The sequence below is a fragment of the Coffea arabica genome, chromosome 3e, assembly GCF_036785885.1.
Source record: "Coffea arabica cultivar ET-39 chromosome 3e, Coffea Arabica ET-39 HiFi, whole genome shotgun sequence".
Taxonomy (NCBI): domain Eukaryota; kingdom Viridiplantae; phylum Streptophyta; class Magnoliopsida; order Gentianales; family Rubiaceae; genus Coffea; species Coffea arabica.
Window position 1 is genome coordinate 2,884,820 of NC_092315.1, and position 17,116 is coordinate 2,901,935.

Sequence of the window (17,116 nt, forward strand, 5' to 3'; positions counted from 1 at the left end):
ATGAAAATACACATATTAGAATCATACTCAAGACTTAATCTCAGTGAATTATTTTAACTGATTAAAAATCAATTTCCCTGATGTTCTCATTTTTTTATTTAAATTATAAATTTTTTAATAGTCGAAAAATCCTAAAATTTATAATCAATTAAATTTTTTGTTGGTTCTAATTATTCTTGTAATCACACTTTTGATAATCAGATTTTGCAAGCACGAACAAGGTCTTAAGAGTAGGAGGCTAAGTGCCAGCTGGAAAAAGTAGAGGTGGGAGAGCCCTGATTGGACCTACGTGGCTGTTTGGGCTCGAGCGTTAGGCAGAATGGTTTCAGAGCCCCTGTCACCTCTTATTAGGAACCCAAAATATGAAAGCTTCAAGCCCATCAAACCCACTATTCAGTCCTGCTAATTATCTCCAAGCTTCATAGATCTCATGAGGAATTTACTAAGCCTACCAATAAATTAAGAAAATGCTGTAGCGTAAAGCGGATTTTGTTAAAAATTTGGGGACTCAAGGACAATTTGAAAAGAAGCAAAATGGGTTGTTGAAGTTGTACGTCTAATTGTCTCCTACATTTTTCTTCAGTTCATAAAATTATTTTCCTGACTTCACCGCTTCCCCCAAGTTCCCGGCAGAACCATTCAATCGCGACCCCTAATATCAAACCTGGCAATTTTTTCCACTACGGCGTCTTTCGATCTGCCTCTCTGCATAATCAGGTAAAGATATTCATCACCTTCATTTATCTTTGATTATTGTTTTTTAAATTTTTCTGGTATATTTCAGTGAACCTAGATTTACAAAAAAAAGTTAAAAACTTTTAAATTTTTTAAGGCAAAGTTTTTACATGCTTTTCTAATTGCTTCGATCTTGGAGTTTTTTGTTTAGCTCTGATTAGAGGAAAAAGTTGTCCTCTTTTTGTCAATAATTTGACTTTTGTGGTTTTGTAATTTTGTTGAATTTGAAATAGCTAAGTTGCTGTTGAATTCGCTGTTTCAAGAAATTAGCTATCTATAAACTTTTCTAGATATGTGATATATTGTTTTTTGTTAAAATTATATTGGAATATAAATTGGGTCTTGGATGTTGTTAAGATGAGAATAAAGATAGAGAGTAGTGAATTTCTTTTTTTTCTTGCCGAGCTTATAAAGTCGGTCTTCGATGTGTATCTTTTGTCGATGCAACGTTTTCTTCCTTGGAAACTTTATAAACCTTATATTGAGGATTGGGAAGCCGAAATGCTGAAGGGGGACGGGGATTGTAAGAATGGAACTCTCATTCTATGACAAGGAACACAAACATTAAAGGCTGGGCATATTTGGTCCCGAAACTTTTTTGCCTGCTTAAGATTGTGGTTCGAACAGCCAATTGATGCAACTTTTGAAGCTGAATTGGATTTCATTAACGAGTTCTGAACATTTTGTGTCTTGGAACAATTCTAACTTGTTTCTTTGATTTGGTAAAATGGAACAGGAATCATGACTCTTGCACAAACTTACCATTATGGACAAAGTGGTCCTTATTATGGTGACTCCATGTCCTATGGTAACAGACACAATGATACTTCTACCAGCTCAGCTGTTACTGCTGACTACAATCACCACTTCAATGGAGATTTTAATTACATGAGGAACTATGGTGATCGGCATGACTTCTCCAGAAATTGTAGGGTGTACAACTACAATAACAAGTATTATGCTAAGCCTGAAGGTGCCCCTTCTTTGAAGAGGAGAAAGTTTTCGAATTCTACTTGGGAAGACACTGGCAGGTCTTACCAACAACCCTATGTTCATGATAAGATTCCCTCTAAATGGCCAAGCATTTATGGGAATTTCTCTTCAAATGACAGCACCTTCTATAGTCAAGCCTCTTCGGCATACGGCAGCCATTTAGCTGTTGCTCCGACCACTAGGTCTAATGTAAATGTCCATTACCCTACTTCCCCTAAGCGTGATCGGTCAATTTTTGAGGATGATGATGATGTGTTATTTATGTCGAGAGATGAAATTGAGAGGTTCTCTCCATCAAGGAAGGATGGTATTGATGCGAAGCATGAAACTCATCTGCGGTACTCATATTGTGCTTTCTTACAGAATCTTGGACTCCAGCTAGAGCTGTAAGCTCTCTCTGCTCTTGCTTTCATGTGGTTATGTGATTGTACTAGGATCTACTTCCAAGAATTGTTCTCACTTGTCCAGTTATCGCCAGTGCTTTTGAATCTGTTCACTGAATTGTTTCTATATAAGTTTTATTTAAGGAAATTTTTGTGCCCTTTGTGATTGCAGGCCACAAACAACCATTGCGACTGCTATGGTTCTGTGTCACCGCTTCTTTGTTCGACGATCACATGCTTGTCATGATAGATTTGTAAGTACAAAATTTTTTCCTGGTTAGGATTTGATTTAGTATGTCTCTTTCCAGAATGATGTTCAAGGGCTCAGTTAACCAAATGGTAGCAGAGTTCCCGTTATATATACTGAAGGCTTTTCAATAAATCGCCATTTGGCAAAAAGGCATCTGGCATGTCTCTTTCGCCAATAGAGTGGAGTGAATTTTGAAAGGATGAAATAGCTCTTTTTGAAGAGATAATCGGCTTTGGCTAATTCAAATTGAGCTTCAGAACCTGGATACTTATAGATAGGAGTTCCTTGCTGCACTTTATCTTCCTCTTGTCATATTTGAATATTGTAAATCTGCCTGTATATTATAACTTTGGTTTTTCCAGAAGTGGTTATGTATTTTATGTATTGCAAATTTGATAGAAAGCAAAATATGCTCATTCCTGATTGTATGTTGCCACAGTTGATTGCTACTGCTGCTCTTTTTCTTGCTGCAAAGTCAGAGGAGACACCTCGTCCTCTTAACAATGTCCTGAGAGCATCATGTGAAATTCTCCACAACAGGGATTTTGCTTTTCTCTCCTATACACTTCCTGTTGTAAGTCTCTCTCTCTCTCACGTTTGCTTGGGTCAGTGAGAGTCGCTCATAGTATTGCTAAACTATGTTTTGCTGTAGATTTGGTAGTTTTTGCTGATTATGAAGCCTGCAAGTACTACTTTGTCTGATATTCTTCACTTATGATTGATTCTGAACAGGATTGGTTTGAACAATATCGAGAGCGGATTACTGAGGCAGAGCAAATGATATTGATGACTTTGAATTTTGAGCTGAGTGTGCAGCATCCATATACCTCTCTGACATCCACACTCGAAAAGCTAGGCTTTTCACAAACTTTTTTGGTGAATCTGGCTCTCAACTTGATTAGTGAGGGGTAAGCTTGCTAGTGCCTTTTATCTGTCTTAAATTGGAAATTGCCATTCAGAATTTGGACTATTAGCAATGTGCTGGTTATGGAGCTTTACATTGCGACCAGTATATTCAAAATCAATGTACTTGTGATGACTATGTTTTCCATTTGCATTTTTCTGTCTTAATTGTTTGTCCATACAGAGTTTAGCGTGTACATGTAATATATAGGCAAGGCTTAGATATGACCTTTTTCTATCTTGAACTCGAATGGCTGGGTGAATCTCAATCACTCTGCTGACAGTTTGAGACTTGCAGGCTATTGTTAGAGTGGAATGGACTTGGTTCTTTTGCTACTGGTTCGCTTTTGGGTTTGCAATTCTTTGTTACTTGTGTGAACTTGTTTATATCTTCACTTGTTACTCTGTGCAGTCATTCTGGCATGGGATATTGATCTTTTGGATTGACATATAATTGCAGGGTCTATAGAAGGATTATCGTGCTCGCCTGTTTGATATTCTTAGCTGGCGGTTGATATGCTGTGCATCCAATCTTTTGTTTCCTTCTGAAGTTGACTGTCCATATCTTGTGGATGCTTTTTTAATGATGACACCTTAAGCTTCGTCATTGGCTATAAATGATAGTGACAGATGCTACAGAACCAGTTTTGCCATGCCACTGATCTATTTTCCATTCTCATAGATAGTCTAATCTCAATTCAACATGTTGACTATTCTCTCGGTTACATACAGGATACTGAGGGGTAGGTCAGGGAATTCAAAAGATGTTTGGGGCTGATTTTATCTACAGATTCTGATGAAAACTTAATCATTGACTTCCTGTAGGGAGATAGTCAATGTCCCATATCTTAATAATCTTCCTGTGAGTGGTGGTCTGCACTGGGTGGGAAATTGTCAGATGTTGAAATTTTAGGTTGAGTTTGAACAAAATGCACACACCAATTTACAATGGTGTTACTCACTATGTGTGCACATCTCTTTCCCTTGATTTATGGCCCAACTTTGCCTTCCTAACCCCAATTTCACCCCAAATGGACAAAAAGGGGGATGAGTTGTGGTGATTATCGTGTATCCTCGTCTTTCTTGTTGGCTGTATGCTGGTGGTCTGTAGGACCAGGCTGATCATTGACTAATACATCATATCTTGCATAGTATGATGTGTCACTATGGGATCTTTAGTTGTGCTTTAGGTTATAATCAGTGCCAACCATGGTTATGCTTTAGGTTGTAATGAATGCCTAGAGACGTGATAGTTGTACCTTCTGCCTTAAATGACTTGAGGTGTTTCTCTGGCGTTCAATGTCCAAGGAGTGAAGTTTTACTGGCCTGTCAATCATGTCATCTCTTGGAGATGACTTTGCCCATTCAGTCTGTTCCTGAATTGACGCTCTCTCTTAAGATGCAGGCTTCTATCAATCTAATCTAAAAATTAGGAAAGATTCTGAAGAAAAATAGTTCAGAAAAAAATTGTTCTTGACACCCTCATTGAGAATGAGGCATGAAATGGGAATCTTGAAATTTAGTTCTCCACAAGGTCAGATGAATTTGGAGTTTTACACCCGCAAACTCCAGGAGCTCTTATACCTTTTTATACTGTCGCTCTGGTGGGATTGTTCAGACTGTTCTATTGCAAGTCTGTCTTGTGATCTTCTTATACATTAGTTATAATTATTCAGTTGCTATTACTAAATAAAGAAACAAATGTACTAGACAAGTTTTTGCCACATTGAAGACTTGCATTTGCTTATTTAGTATAACCTGCTGCACATGGAAAAGGTAGTGACGATTGCTGGATGGATTGAATCTCTCTATGACTACCAGTAATGATGGGCTTGCAGTATGTGTTTGAGGTAAATCTTTATGGTGATATTCATGAAGTGGAGAGATGATGAAAACATTGGGTCTTGCCCAGCAAAGATGTAATGTACTTGTCTCAATTGTTACTTGAGTTGGTATTGGTTGTTGGTCGTTTTTCTTTGAAGATTCTGTGTTGTTGGGACACAGCATGTGCTCTATATAAATTATTATTCACAAATAATATGTCCTGCATTCCATGATTAGTTTAATCTAATCATGGTATTGCTGGAAAAGAAAAGAGTCCTGCATTTGTCTTCCATTTTTTTACACTCCGAGATTGTGGAGGAAAGTTCTTTTTGCTTTCTGGGAGTTGTATGGGTGGTAAGATCTGTTTAAACACCACATGAAAAGGGCAGTGGGCATCTATGGCCTTGTGCCTTCCTTTTTGCTCTGATTCAAAAATCTTTATATATTTCCAGAAAATAATTTGCCAACCAAAAAAGTTAGAATATGTTCTCATCTTCTATTAAGATCCTAATTTTTATTTCCTTGCATTCATTTATTTATATATATCTCTATGTATGTATAGCATATATTTGCCCACAACTATGTACAGTCTGCGAAGTGGTGCATTTAGCTTTCATGTGCTTGTCACATGATTGCTTGAAAGAATTGTAACAAATTTTAGATTATATTATGTATATGAAATCCAGAAGCATAGAAGTCTCCAGTTGTGTGTGTTTTGACTTTCGAATAAAGGAGCAGAAGCTACTGGCATTGAATTCAGAACATCAATGCGTTCAAGTTGCAAAATGTGTTGGTTGTTCCTGTTTACATATTCATTTCATATGCATGTATTTCTGGAGTTGGTATGCTGCTGCAGCAGAGCTCTGGCTTGATTCCCTCGCTAGGTGGATAAAACATAGTTGCTATATTTTGGTACAATATCAACATTCTGCAGAAGATTCTTGGGTTTTTCCCAACTCAGTTGCTGATTGTCTAGTTGGTAAGGTTAATATGCCTAGGCTTGCCTTTTCCTTTTCTTCTATGGAGGTTGAAAAATTATTTCACATTAATTCGTATGTCTAACTTGAATGTTTGCCAACAGTTGCTTTTTAAGTAATTTTAGATCTGATTGTCTTCTCAATGTGTCATATGTGGTGTATAGCGCGATGTGTTATCAGTTGTAGCATTCCAAGAGATGGTTTGTTTGCCCATGGCCTTTTATCTCATTTGTGCTAAACAAGTTGAGAAGTTATTCGGATACTTGTACCATTCTTTATCTGAAATTTGGATTAACTTTGTAGGTTGAGAAGTTCGCTGTGGCTTCAGTTCAAACCCCACCAGATAGCTGCCGGTGCTGCATACCTTGCTGCTAAGTTTCTGAACATGGACCTTGCTTCATATCATAATGTTTGGAAGGAGTTTGAAACGCCTCCAAATGTGCTCAAAGGTATATTACACACTTTCAAATGTTTTACTCTGTATAGCAGGTGCAGTCCACACCCTCCCCCCCGGGCTCCCCTCATTATTTCGAGTTAGATATCTGTTCTAGTTGTACATGTAGATAAAAGGTATCTTTGTTTATATTTGGTCTTTATTTATTCTGCGCATGTGCCTGCGCACTATAGTGAATCGGTGATGCTTCTTTAAGACTTGACCTGGCTTGATATATTTTTATGTGACATCTTGTAAGATCTCCTTGGATATTTATTGTTATTTTTTAGGATTAAAGATCGCGAGGACACCAAATAAGTGTACCAGAAGTCTTCCATCTGCTTGTGGGATATATGATCATTTCGTGCTTTACATTCAATTTTAATTTTGATGCAGATGTAGCGCAGCAGTTGATGGAACTATTTTAGAAGATGGAAGAAGATCAGCAGACTAGGAATCAGTCTCTTTTGCTTTCGTGGTGTAAATCGTCTACTTAAATACTTTAATATGGTAAATGGCTGTATGATCGGAGGATGAACAGCATTGGAGATTGTAGAGTACGTTTTGTAGTTTCCTCGAGGAGACAAGTACCACTGATGGTGGCTTAGGTTGCTGAACTTCTTGGAATCGGTTGTTTCATATGGTGAAAGCTGGATGACCAGTAAAAGTTACCTTTACAGTCTCTGTCATCTCTGCTCTTTCTTGCTTCAGTTTAAACGTGGGAGTTGGAGTTGGCCAGCCAATACCTGGGAATTTAGGAGGTGTTTGGTAAGTGGGTTTTAAGACAAGGAATGGGTTTTAATTTCAATCATAATTATACATAATTTTTGTTTAAGGTCAATCGGAATCAGTTAATTTGTTTTATAGATCTCTTTTATGTTATGGGTTTGATAATTAACTACTAAAGAGTAGGGGGTTTTATCGTAGACCCCTTTTATGGGCCTGATGATTAACTACTTAAGAATAGGGTTTTACTTATCTATTATCATTTATTACTCATTGAGAAAAACTTTTATTACCCATTACTATTCTTCAGTTCATCGTGCTTCAATTCAACGGGATCAACTGATTGACTTGGTCGACTCAATTTGATTGCGTTTTCCCTCTTGTTTTGGTTTTTTTTTTTTGGGTTTGTGTTGTGGGGGGGTGGGGGGGTTGTTCTCATATTCCATTTCTCAGCAGTTTGTTTTTTTTTTTTATGTAATTAGATTAAAAAATAGCGTAACTAAACTTTAAATGTAGTATAATTGAATTGGAAAATCAGTTTAACAAAATATAAAATTAATAATCTAGCCCGAAATGGAGTAAAATAGAACTTCTTGTATTACACCATTCTATCTGTCGTCAGTGCACCGGACCATTTATCTACGATGAACTAATGAAATTCATAATGTCCATGCAGAACGTCTCGTTCCTTCTCATATTTTTTGCTAAAATGCAAGATTATTATTGCGGCTAGAAGGCTGTGTTCGATATGATAGTGGGATAAAACTTTCATTTCTCTAATTTTTACCATAATAAGTATCCAGGATGCAAGTGATCAAAGATCCACTGAGCTGGGAATCCTTTCTTGACCCGCTTTATGAGAAGAAATAAAGAGAAACTAATTTGTTTGGTGAACTGCTTTTCTAGAACGTCTATTTGCAGATTAATTATATGATGATAAAGCTTCCATGGATTGATATAATTGTACAAAGTACATATTCCTGCTATCATATTCTCCCCTCTTCCTCAAGCTCTCAATCTGCAAATAAAACTTTTCTTCTTTTCTTTACCCCCATATAAATCTTTTCCTCCTTGCTACCCTGCACTAATCTTTCAAGCCACAGGATGGCTTGAGTAATCTTTTCAAGTTAATAGCAATAAGTTTCTTAAGATTCTAGTCTGCACTTTCAGGGGCCAATTTTCTAAAAAAGTGAAATAAAATTGAAGATATTTCTAAATAAATATAAGGGAACAATTAATTTGAGTACGTACATGGAAATAATGAATTGAGTTTAAATCAAGTGTTCTAACCAACTATATATATGGAACACCCATCGTAAAATCCACAAAATAATACCAAATGATTGGTTACTGACTTGGCTTGCTTGTTCCTTGTATCAGCCGGCAGCAATATGACTCGACATGCAAAGCAATCTAAAGCCGTAGCAAAAGTAACTGATCGAGTAATATCTGATTTCAGGTACTCACGCAAAACAACCTAAGCAACCGAATATGTCAACCAACAAATCAACATTCCATAAAATACCCATTCTAAATTCTTGTATATATGGGGACAAAAGATCATTCTCATCATCTACATATAATATAATGATCCCTCAGATACCGTCTTCATCTGAATTTACGTGCCTTAATTGTGTCGCCTTGTATGGCTACCTAAGTACGTTCATATGACATGTGCACATTGATTGTGTACTCTATAAAAACTGAAAGTGGAAGAAGAATTTTGTTGGAGTCAATATTGGTGAATTACCTGTTACAAGTTTTGAAAGCCAAGCGGAGAGGTTTTACAATTTGCACTAAATGGAAGCAGCGGCTGAACGTCGCATTAAAGCTCTGCAAAGCCATCTGAATCCGTCCAACTGCGATGAACCTTCAGTACTCCATCCAAATCCCACCTCCGGCGAGTTTGTTTCTGGTACTTCCGTTACCTTCCTCCCTCTACAGATGTAGCACAAAGTTTTGAGTTTTATATGGACACGTAACCATAAATTGCCAGGGAAAGTGATTACATTTCAATATGGATTTTGTTTTACAGAGGGACCCGCCTTTTTTTTTTTTTTTTTTTGGGTGCATTTGTTTGGTATTTGATGGTTTAGGCTTGAAAAAGAGGATTTTGGGTGTGGTTCAGTACACCACTGTGCCTTTTAGATTAAAGAGTTGATGTTTGCCTATATGGTTAGCTACCAGTCTGTAGTGTTTAGTGGCAGAGCTAGGAGCCCATGATCGTCGGGGGAACAATGAGTTCGGTTAACGAACATATAGCCTTTAAGTTCTAATCATTGGTTTACAAAAGAAAATTTGCAGAACGGAATCATATGAATGTTAGTCTGTTCCGTTTTAGCATTTTGGAATCCTTGTTTATCAAAGTGGTACCTTTCATTATCCCGAAAAAGTGTAACTTTTACTTTTTCAAATAGGATAGTACAAAAGATTGAGTAGTTTTAGGGCCTATGTGAGTGAGAGATCTCATTAAAGGGAGTTCTTATGAAGTTTATGGGGTGCAAATGGTAGATAAATCACTTTTTGAGGGTTGGAAGACAGGGGGGAGGGGTATAAAGCATACCGTATTATTGTGATATCTGGTATTTTACTGGACAAAAGATGGTTGCATTGCTTGAGAAGAGGGGGGGGGGGATGGCTATAAATCATCCCGTATTGTTGTGATATCTGGTATTTGTTGGACAAAAGATGGTTGCGTAGGTGGCTTTCCCCTGATCACAGAGTTGAGGGACAGAGAATTGCATTACCATCCTGTGATCACATAGGAGTCTTGCCATCGTCAAGAAGTCTAAATTTTCGAGTGGACACATGTTGAAAAATGACATTTTTTTGAACATGTGATTGATAATCATTTCATAGCACAATGTGTAAGTTGATGCTAAACATGTGAGACGCTTTTTTATTTACTTCCCTATTGTCCTGTCTTCGAGCATGGCGTCGAAACAGTTTATCAGTACTGTTTGTTATACATCAGTTGAACACTTTTAGATGTTCCAGTCTCAATTTCTGCTCCACTGTCTGATATTTGTTCTTATTCTCTGGTCTTTCTTTGAATTAATAATCTGATGGTGTAAATCTAACAGAGCAGGGGTATAGTGTTGTGCTTCCAGAGAAACTGCAGACAGGGAAGTGGAACGTGTACAGGTTGGTGATGTCTAATCATTGTTAATTCAACTTGCTGTGATTTGGTATCTAAACTTTGTTGTTTTAATTGCAGATCAGCTCGTTCTCCACTTAAGCTCATCAGCAGATTTGCTGATAAACCAGAAATTGCTACTTTGCATGATAATTTAGTGTGAGCAAGACCAATTTTATTCATTTCATTGGATCTCTCCCTTATCAACTGATGTTGTCAGCCATGAAATTAGTGAAGTTGCTATCTTCTAATATTTCTGGGTGCAGGCAGTCAGCCAAGTCTTTTTCAGATCACAAGTATCTTGGGACACGAGTTCGGGATGATGGAACGGTTGGAGAGTATGTCATTCAAACTGACATGGATGCATGTCTTCAATCTTCTTTATCGCTTAAATATACTTTCACAGGTATAGGTGGATTACATATGGGGAGGCAAGTACTGCAAGGTCAGCAATTGGTTCAGGCCTAGTGTCACGTGGATTACAAAAGGCAAGTCATGGAAAGGTTTTCTCCATTCGAATGGATTACTTAGGGAGAAAAATCCTCCAGATTTGTTCAAGGCTTTCTCTGCCTTTCTGACTTCTTAAGTTGCTTCAATATGTGACAGGGTTCCTGTGTAGGGCTGTATTTTATCAACAGGCCAGAGTGGCTAATTGTTGATCATGCCTGCTCTGCTTATTCTTTCATTTCGGTTCCTTTATATGATACCCTAGGTTTGTGATTAACTGTGCTTGAGTTCCACTGGAATCTTCATCTATTTGGACCTGAACCTCATAATGCATGGTCATTTGGTGTTTGCCCTGCAGGTCCAGATGCAGTCAAATATATCGTAAATCATGCATCTATACAAACCATATTTTGTATGCCACAAACACTTGATACTGTAAGTTTGTTACTTGATGGCTTTAGATGTTAATTGACAGGAAGGCATGGCATGTAGATTCAAGAAGTTTATCTGTCAATGGACATTCATTCACATATCCCTCTTTATATTAGATTTGGCTTGGTATTAGGTTTTTGGATACCTTGTTTTTGTAACTTAACTATGGAAATTTTATGATTATTTTTGTGTGGTTCATGAAGAAGTCTATGGTTAATACATTCCTACTAAGGGGGGTCATTTACATACTTTGAGTTCCAAAGTTTTCATCTTGTCCAATTCACCGTGCAAGGAAGGGTAGATCTTTTGTTTGGTTACAATTTTGATTTTAATTTCTTCTTAGCATTGTTGGATGCAGTTACTCAGGTTCTTATCAGAGATTCCGTCAGTTCGACTAATTGTGGTAAGGGCATTTATTCCATCCCCCTCTGCAACAAAATTACACCACTTGTTCATGACAAACTTGACTACTTAATAGGTGGTGTGAATAAACAAAAAATTAATCATATCCCAACGACTTGACTTGTTTATGACATTGATGCTAAGTCACCATGTTTACCTCTTTTTCTATTACTGGTTTCTCCTGGATGCAGGTGGTCGGTGGTGTTGATAATCGAATACCAACATTACCATCAACAACTGCAGTAGAGGTCGTGTCATATTCAAAGTTACTTAGCCAGGTGAGTTGAGCTTCTTTCTGAGAATAGTTAATATTTAATAAGCTCACGGTTGTTACACTTTACAAGAGCCAGTTATTCAAGTAGGCTACATATAGTTGACACAATCTTCCATATGTCATTTCTTTGTTTAAATGATTTTGTCTATCTTACTCTGGCATGGAACTGCAGTCCTCCCCCAGTGTTCTTTTACTGTTTCATCAACCCTCATCCCTCCTACTTTAGATAGTGCTGATTTATCATATCCGAGTGATGCCTTTAGTATCATAGCAGAAGCTTGAAACCCCTTGTTGATTTGAAAGTAGATTAAAATGTAACATGAACTTAGCAGCAGATCAAATTAGTGACTTCAAACAATGCTGGCCTTGCAAGGTCTTGTCTCCCTCTTTAACATTCTCTACTCCGTTGTGATAATTTTAGGTTATGTGAGAATGAATATGTCTGCTACTTATGGTTGAAAGTTATATCCAAGCTGCTCGTCCAATATGTTCACCCTTTCAAGTCTCTGGTCATGGATTTGATACATTACCTCCAGGAAAAAGACTATAAACTCCCATAAGCTGTGGAATTCACATATCAAATGTTACATGCAATCTAGTGTGCTTCTATTCCTCCATATGTTTTGTCTCATATCAGATCATTTATATTTGCTTAGGGCCTTGCCAGTCTTCATCCTTTTTGTCCGCCTAACCCTGATGACATCGCTACAATCATGTATACAAGTGGTACGACAGGTACACCAAAGGTATATGGCTTTTCTGGATGTCCCTTCAGGCGCCTCTCTCTTTCTCTCTGGTATGTAAAAGTAACTTTGTATTGGTTCTCTTCACAAACATCTTCCTTTTCATTCTGTTATTATATTTAGGGTGTTGTATTGACCCATGCAAACTTGATTGCGAATGCTGCTGGTGCAACCTATGGTGCTGTCTTATATCCTTCAGATGTGTAAGTATATATAATTTAGCTAAATAGATACACAAAATTTTGCTGCTTGGTAACAACTCTTTGCACAATGCAGTGAGGTTAACTGAAAATTTGTTCTGCATCCTTGACAGTTACATATCATATCTTCCTCTGGCACACATATACGAACGGGCTAACCAAATTCTAGTAGTATATTATGGGGGAGCGTCGGGCTTCTATCAAGGAGTATGAGACTCGAACTTGTGTTTCTTCCTTACTGTATTCTGCATTTAAAAGTATGATTTTGCATATAATTATGTTCCTAGTTAACGTGACAAGAAAATAAGCATAGTCTAAAAGTTTCAAGCGAACACTTTGGAACTTATCAAAGGAAAATGACTTTGTAACAACGAAGATCTCGGCAAGATTTTTAATAAATGATCTTGATTGTGTTGACCTAGAGAATTGCTTTCTTTTTTCCTTCTTTTTAGTTTTTTCTTCTGGTGGCACACATACCTGATATTGTTTATGATTCACTGCGAATATCAAATTAGTGGAAATCTTTTGCTGTTCGATGCTGCATTTTCTGAGCTGCTGAAACCTAGATATATTTAAAGCTTCGTCGGTCAAAAATTTTTGTATGAGCATAATATGTTGCTAATGTCTTTGCAGGACCATTTAAAGTTGCTGGAGGATATGGCTGTCCTTAAACCCACTATTTTTTGCAGTGTTCCTCGGCTATACAATAAAATATATGCAGGGTAGAATGAAACTGTTTGCTGCTTTCATTCTCTTTTTTGATGGCAATTCTTGTGGTTATTCAGCAGCCCACTTAATCTCTTTTGTTGCTGCAGCATCATGAATGCGGTAAAGTCGTCTGGTGTCTTGAGGCAGAGGCTATTTTATGCTGCATACAATGCTAAAAAGCAAGCAATATTCAGCGGTGAGTAATCAATTCACTAGTCTTGCACGTTTGCGAGTGTATGAAAGAACTTGTTTGCTGAGCTAGTTATGTGATACTTACTAGGGTCTATAAGGTCTTAGAAATATGTAAGTTGTCAGTGTTTAAGATTAAAGAAAAAAATTGACTTGATGAGTAAATTGTTGATGGGTGTCAAAAGAAACTGATATTTTTAATCATGAAGAGGTATTTTGAAAACCTGATGACTGAACAGTTTCTGTATCGTCAAACCATCTTTTCCTATCCTCGTCAGCTGGTGCTATCCTTGAGAATCTTGTGTAATCACAAAAGCCCTTTCAGATTCAAGACAATAGTTTGAATGAGGTTTACGCTAAAGCGAACCTCTTACAGGATGTTATTGCATTCGGGTTTATTTATCCAAGTTGTTCTTTCTGATATCCAGAATGAGTTTTTCCTGATAACATTTCAGGGAAAAAGTCACCCCCAATGTGGGACAGGTTAGTATTCAACAGAATAAAGGCAATGCTGGGAGGTAGGGTTCGTTCCATGGTTTCAGGGGCCTCACCCTTGTCTCCAGATGTCATGGACTTTTTGCGGGTGTAAGTTGACTGCTGGCATGGGGAGTTCTGTATCAATAAGTTGTTCCATCGAAATATGTGTGATCTGTTTTAGCATGCTAACAAGTCAATTTTCTGTAGGTGCTTCGGTTGTCAGGTAGTAGAAGGATACGGAATGACTGAGACTTCTTGTGTTTTAACCATTATGGATGAGCAGGATATCCTGTCTGGGCATGTTGGCGCCCCTAATGCTGCATGTGGTGAGAAAACATGCACCTTGTAAGTATACTTTCTTTTCAGTATCTTCTTTACTTCAGGCTGTCATTATGCTCTATTTCTCTGTTTCAGAAATAAAGCTTGTAGATGTTCCAGAAATGAACTATACAACTGAGGATCAGCCATATCCACGTGGTGAAATCTGCGTAAGGGGCCCGATTGTGTTCCGAGGCTATTATAAAGATGAAGCGCAGACGTAGATACCTTTCTTTGCTTTCTTGTTCATTTGTATTTTCCTCCATGCGTCTGATTGTCTGCTTATTCGTGAGATTTCTGAAGTAAATAATACTTCTGATATGCTTGACTTGATCAGAAGAGAAACCATCGACGAAGATGGTTGGCTTCACACAGGAGATATTGGATTATGGCTACCTGGGGGTCGGTTGAGGATAATTGATAGGTGAGGCAAATGAGGTCTTAATTGGGAATCCTTATTATTGCTGGAAATGCCTCGAGCGCTATACACTTTTTAGTCGAAGAATCTAAGATGTTGATTTGTTTTGTGTGCATCTAAGGTGCCATGGATAATTGACAAACTGAACTTGATTCATATCTTCATGAAGCTCCTTATGTTATCTGAGCTAAGAATGGGCTTTGATCTTGATGCCTCGTTGCTTCTTATATCTGTATATGCATTTTTGACTCGTCAATTTGATCAGTTTTTATAGCATGTAAGAAGTAGTTAGTATGAGTTTTTTATGTGACCGACTCATTTCTTTTGATTAACCCCCTCTGAATTGATGAAAAACTGTATATCTCCAAACCGAGTTAAATGATAGAAGGTCTGGTTTGGGAAGTCTGATTTAGCTTCTGGGAGGTTTTGACGACGCTTCACCTTAAGTTCTTCCTTGACAGGAAGAAGAACATATTCAAGTTGGCACAAGGAGAATACATAGCTCCTGAGAAAATTGAGAATGTGTATGCAACAAGCAAGTTTGTTGCGCAGATTTTCGTGTATGGTAAGAACACTAGTCTTTCTCTCTCTCTCTCTCTCCCGCTTCCTGTTTGAGAGGAAATAGTGGACTCGTTTGCTGCTCGTAGGTGACAGCCTGAACTCGGCTTTGGTTGCAATAGTCTCAGTAGAGCAGGAAATGTTGAAAGCATGGGCGGCAGCTCAAGGCATCAAGGTACCGTCTGACATGCAAATTCTGCAAGAAAAGGAATGTCCATTTAGCTGTATTTTGAAAGGAAGCACGGTATCTTCTCTATAATCAAAGATAACAGGTGTATTTACTAAAGAATCATGCTCCAGTTAACTTACATTCTAAGGTCTTGTTCATGACAGCAGTACTACAGAAACTCTGCAAAATGAGAATGAGAGTTGAGAGAAGATTCATTTATTTCTCTGCTTGATTTTTATTTTCTATTATGCTTTGCAAGGATATGTATATATATTTTTTAACTGCTACTGACTATGGTTTAGAAGACTAAGCATTTTTAAGGGTGCTATACATGCAATGCGTAAACAAACAAGCAATTAAAACACACTTGCAAAGAGAAAAATACACAGTAAAACACTCTCAGCTTTGCTTGAATATATGAGAAGAAGAAGTACAATGTAAAATGAGTGTCTCTTATATGATTCTCTTGAAATCTCTGGATGTAGTGTGACGACCTACAACAGCTTTGTACTGATCAAAGAGCGAGGTCTGCAGTCCTGGCTGATATGGATGCTGTGGGAAGGGCAGCTCAGGTATTGTGCATGACAAGTTTTTAGTACTTTGTTTTTTCTGGCTTTAAATACTCTTACCTTATCCTTATTTGCAGCTGAGAGGTTTTGAGTTTGCAAAAGCTGTGACTTTGGTACTTGAACCATTCACTCTAGAGAATGGTCTGCTCACGCCCACATTCAAGGTAAATTAATACTAACAGATTTCTGAACATGAATGAACTGCATGAATGCTGCTGATACAGCCAGCCAGAAAGTATGTAACTCAAAATCCTTTTCTGCTCTTCTTTTTCAGATCAAGAGACCACAGGCAAAAGCATACTTTGCGAAAGCAATAGCTGACATGTATGCTGAACTTTCAGCTTCTGATTCCTCTTCCCAGAAGATGAAATTGTGAGAGGTAGAGAACTGAGAGAACTCAAATCAAGTCAAAAAGCTATTTTTTTGGGGGCCCTGACATGGGCTCCAACTTGAAAGTTGAAATATGTATATAGACACATGCATCTATGCTTGTCATCAATTGGATAAATTTTTCACCAGAATATTGTTGCTTTTCAGTTAATAAATATAGAGTAGTCTTAGTGCTTGAATTCTGCATCTTGCTATTCCACACCCTAATTGCTTAGAACAATTCATATGCATCACGTTGCCTGCATCCTACGTTTCAAAGAAAGAAAGACTGGAAAATGCATATTCTTTTGAGACAAACAAAACAATCTTTTATGTACTGCGAGATGAACTCCAATCTTTTGGTCACGTCTTCTGTCATGAATGGATCAGAGAGAGTAAATATACAGAATTGTCAAGAAAAAAAAAAGAGTTTCGAACTGTTTGATACCTCAATATAATAGACCATTGGTAATAACTGGTTAG

The 17,116-nt window shown here is 37.5% G+C and overlaps 2 protein-coding genes across 5 annotated transcripts; both read left to right on the forward strand.

Moving 5' to 3' along the window:
* Positions 1-373: 373 nt before the first annotated feature.
* On the forward strand, positions 374-7,180 carry LOC113738230 (putative cyclin-T1-1). Of its 3 annotated transcripts, XM_027265471.2 has the most exons (7): positions 374-717; positions 1,472-2,114; positions 2,284-2,365; positions 2,801-2,935; positions 3,094-3,269; positions 6,369-6,514; positions 6,895-7,180. In XM_027265471.2, the coding sequence occupies exons 2-7, from the start codon at positions 1,477-1,479 to the stop codon at positions 6,924-6,926; spliced, it is 1,209 nt and encodes a 402-aa protein (XP_027121272.1). In that variant the 5' UTR covers positions 374-717; positions 1,472-1,476; the 3' UTR covers positions 6,927-7,180. The 3 variants fall into 3 exon arrangements, with proteins under 3 accessions (XP_027121272.1, XP_071940414.1, XP_071940415.1); XM_072084313.1 differs by lacking the exons at positions 6,369-6,514; positions 6,895-7,180 and adding an exon at positions 3,725-3,917; XM_072084314.1 differs by lacking the exons at positions 6,369-6,514; positions 6,895-7,180 and adding an exon at positions 3,549-3,795.
* A 1,367-nt stretch (positions 7,181-8,547) lies between these two features.
* Positions 8,548-16,833, forward strand: LOC113737798 (long chain acyl-CoA synthetase 6, peroxisomal). 2 transcript variants are annotated; one of them, XM_072084315.1, is made up of 23 exons: positions 8,548-9,139; positions 10,308-10,368; positions 10,442-10,519; positions 10,627-10,698; positions 10,767-10,848; positions 10,967-11,072; positions 11,166-11,242; positions 11,583-11,642; positions 11,833-11,919; positions 12,572-12,661; positions 12,782-12,861; positions 12,972-13,065; positions 13,492-13,580; positions 13,674-13,762; positions 14,211-14,340; positions 14,440-14,558; positions 14,647-14,770; positions 14,888-14,974; positions 15,430-15,533; positions 15,616-15,701; positions 16,181-16,267; positions 16,342-16,428; positions 16,539-16,833. In XM_072084315.1, the coding sequence occupies exons 1-23, from the start codon at positions 9,025-9,027 to the stop codon at positions 16,638-16,640; spliced, it is 2,106 nt and encodes a 701-aa protein (XP_071940416.1). In that variant the 5' UTR covers positions 8,548-9,024; the 3' UTR covers positions 16,641-16,833. The 2 variants fall into 2 exon arrangements, with proteins under 2 accessions (XP_071940416.1, XP_027120770.1); XM_027264969.2 differs by having other exon boundaries at positions 8,549-9,139; positions 11,598-11,642.
* The last annotated feature ends 283 nt before the right edge of the window (positions 16,834-17,116 follow it).

Excerpts from the sequence above, each read along its gene's own strand:
- LOC113737798 (XM_072084315.1), top strand. The coding sequence starts at position 9,025 with ATGGAAGCAGCGGCTGAACGTCGCATTAAAGCTCTGCAAAGCCATCTG. Across the intron at positions 10,849-10,966 it reads TGTCACGTGGATTACAAAAG|GGTTCCTGTGTAGGGCTGTA; the intron begins GCAAGTCATGGA and ends AATATGTGACAG. Across the intron at positions 13,581-13,673 it reads TACAATAAAATATATGCAGG|CATCATGAATGCGGTAAAGT; the intron begins GTAGAATGAAAC and ends TTGTTGCTGCAG.
- LOC113738230 (XM_027265471.2), top strand. The coding sequence starts at position 1,477 with ATGACTCTTGCACAAACTTACCATTATGGACAAAGTGGTCCTTATTAT. Across the intron at positions 2,366-2,800 it reads ATGCTTGTCATGATAGATTT|TTGATTGCTACTGCTGCTCT; the intron begins GTAAGTACAAAA and ends ATGTTGCCACAG. Across the intron at positions 6,515-6,894 it reads GCCTCCAAATGTGCTCAAAG|ATGTAGCGCAGCAGTTGATG; the intron begins GTATATTACACA and ends ATTTTGATGCAG.